This window comes from Volvox carteri (genome assembly GCF_000143455.1).
Source record: "Volvox carteri f. nagariensis unplaced genomic scaffold VOLCAscaffold_33, whole genome shotgun sequence".
NCBI lineage: Eukaryota > Viridiplantae > Chlorophyta > Chlorophyceae > Chlamydomonadales > Volvocaceae > Volvox > Volvox carteri.
This window is the reverse complement of record NW_003307576.1, coordinates 31,982-34,683: the sequence shown is the minus strand read 5'-3', so window position 1 is coordinate 34,683 and position 2,702 is coordinate 31,982. Positions and strand designations below refer to the sequence as shown.

Genomic DNA, 2,702 nt, shown 5'->3' with positions numbered 1-2,702 from the left:
AGACCTTCTTCTGAACTGCGTCATGAAGTTGCTGGTGGCGGTCGCCTTGCCAGGCGCGGGCCCGCCGATGGCCAGGCCCTCCTGGCTGATCCTGAACAGCCTTTGAAGTAATACATTGCATTCTTCTCATTGAACATGCTAGCTGATATCATGTTACCTCCCAGCTCAAAACTAAGCGGTATCACGTTTAGGCTCTGATGTTCATAGGAATCCCCTAAAGCACACCGGAGTTCAATACTTCCGGGAAATTCTTGTTCCATTTTCCAGCTTATGGAACTATAGAGTTGCACTTGTTCAGGTCAAGACGGCGCGGAAGCTATTGGTCCGTCCTGTATCCTAGAGTCGTGGCTAGTGTAAACTGTATCAGGTATAACAATGGAATACAAGAACATAGACAGCGAGGCAGGTCATGATAAGACTTGGCTGATGACATGCAAGTATACAAGTACGGCGCCCATACTAGAATACCGCCAGCTCGCCATCAGTACTATCTCTGCGAGGTTCGCGTGGACCTTCGTTTCTTTTCGCTGTTCGATCTGTTCTGTGTATCCCTGCGAGTGGCCCACCGGCACGCTCATTGAGGGGCTTCTGTGGGTAGAGGCTGCTTCGTTAACATTCGGCCCCGTCTACCCCAAGGTGTTTTCCCGCCCTGGGTACAAGGAGCTACTGGCGGCTGACCTCACAGGGCCCCCCGTCTTGTAGAGGGCCATACACAAGCTTGCCTTAAGGCGGCAAATCAGGTGGCCTTGTGATGATGGGGATTGGCGATGGAGGGGGCGGGTTCACGTGTGTATCGCATTCAGAGTACCGGCTGCCAGGGCTGATTAGGGTGAATACCCAATGGGAGGCTTATTGTCTTAAACCCTTTGTGTGGTCTGGGTGGTTCCAAAAGGGTTACAAGGCAGCCGGCTCATACCGGCACAAGTCTCAAGGATGGTTGCAGAAGGATACACTGTATCCGCTCGACGACTGCATGCTCGGAGGGGAATGTGCTGTCAGTAGAGAAGCTGGTGGCATGGGTGGAGAAGAAACACATGGAAGCGAAGGCATGGGTGACAATGATGGCTGACACGTGTGTTAATTCGGTCACAATTGTAACCCTTTTGGAACAACCGTGTTTGTTATAGGGGATGGCGCATCTGGGCCACTCCTTTGAAACGTGGGTGCCGTCCACTTTGTGACCAGCAAGCACACATCAAGTGAACTGGACAGTCAGCAACCAGTCGTACTAGTCCCACCGATACTGCTGTGGCGGTGTCTGCCTCGCACCTTACACTGACGGCACTCTTTCCAACAATGCAGAATGTGAAGCCATTTGAGTACTGAACCGAAACTCCATACGGGCATATGGACTGCCAGTGTGCCTTTACGCATATACGCCTGCATATGTATGTACATGCGTGCCATCTGTTGCACATGTGCATGGGATAACTTTCGTAGTCATTCGTTGTCAACCAGACAAGGGTGCATCCATCGGCCTCATTGCTGCGGTTGCTCAGCGGTTGGTGAAGTGTGTGTATGGCATGAAGTACATCAGCCCCTTTCGGTCCCCCTCCGGGGCGGCTGTGCAGAACTTGCCCTTCAGCTCACTTAGCGGCAGCCCTAGGTCCTGCCACATCTCCCACTGGCTGCCTGCCCTCGCTGTCTGGGCGGCCGCCATGTTGACCACCACCAGCCCCTCGCTGAACACCTGTCCCGAGTACACATCTGCGACAGTGAATCGGACATCCTGAGCGCCATCTTCTGCGGGCAGGTGGACGAAGTGCTTGAGGTAGGCCGCATACGTCCGAGTCTTGTTGCCGACTTCTGCCTGGTAGCATGCCCAGCAGGAGATCCGCTGCTGCTGGCGCCCATACTCAGCCCCGAAGTACTGCTCCTCGTCGAGTGCCTCGGCATGCAATAAGGAGCGGGCCTTGGGACAGTCAGGTGGTGTAGACATGAGAACCCTATCCAGGCGGTCCGTGTCCAGTTCGTAGCTCGCACTGGGACCCAATGTCCAGGAAGCCACATCCTCGAATGCCAGGGCATACCAGTGCACTAGGCTCGCCATGGCTGCCCGGACTTGTGCCACTCGTTCTGGACTCGGGTAGACCATGTGGCCTCGTCCAAGCAGGTAACCGTTGGCTCCTGGTTTATCAAACCAGGCAGCCTCGGTGTTCACTGCGCGCCGTGCCAACATCCTCTCAAGCTGCTGGTTGGTCGTGTGTTTGGCCCCGGTCCGGGGGTCTGCCTCGGTGAGCGACTCGGAGGCCCGCATCAGGCACAGCCACTGCGCGTAGTGCTTCTCGGGTGCCTGTGACACCATCCTTCCGCCTTGCGTCTTCATTTGCTGCATCATGCGTTCCACCGGCAGGTCGGAGTACAGCCAGCATACGCAGATATGCAGGTTGACCGTGAACATGTAGCCCGGCACCTCCAACTCCTCCAGCCTGGTCGTGTAAGCTCTGAGCTTGCATGCAGCCGCCTTGGCTGCCACCAGGAACTGCTCACGGGTCTCATCGGGGGGCCGCGGCCAGAAGTAGTGCGTGACCGTGCTGCACAGGCTCCAACACAGGGCCCGCAAGGCCTCGGGCAGCACGTCCCCCTTGAAGATGTAGCTGGAGAACGTCTCAACGAAGTGCAGCCAGTCCTCCATGCGGTAGCTCTTGCTGCATGGGTGGAGGGGGGCAGTGTGGCGAGCAACCGTGTAACTAGAAGAAGTC

At 56.2% G+C, this 2,702-nt stretch overlaps 1 protein-coding gene across 1 annotated transcript in view; it reads right to left on the bottom strand.

Annotated features, from left to right (window-relative positions):
* Window positions 1-2,702, bottom strand: part of VOLCADRAFT_93642 (uncharacterized protein) — a gene marked incomplete at both ends in the record, with an annotated part of 11,415 nt that overhangs the window by 830 nt on the left and 7,883 nt on the right. Inside the window, 2 exons of the mRNA XM_002952869.1 lie at window positions 684-745; window positions 1,591-2,644. Coding sequence (XP_002952915.1) covers window positions 684-745; window positions 1,591-2,644 — 1,116 coding nt within the window. The remainder of the gene's footprint in view (window positions 1-683; window positions 746-1,590; window positions 2,645-2,702) is intronic.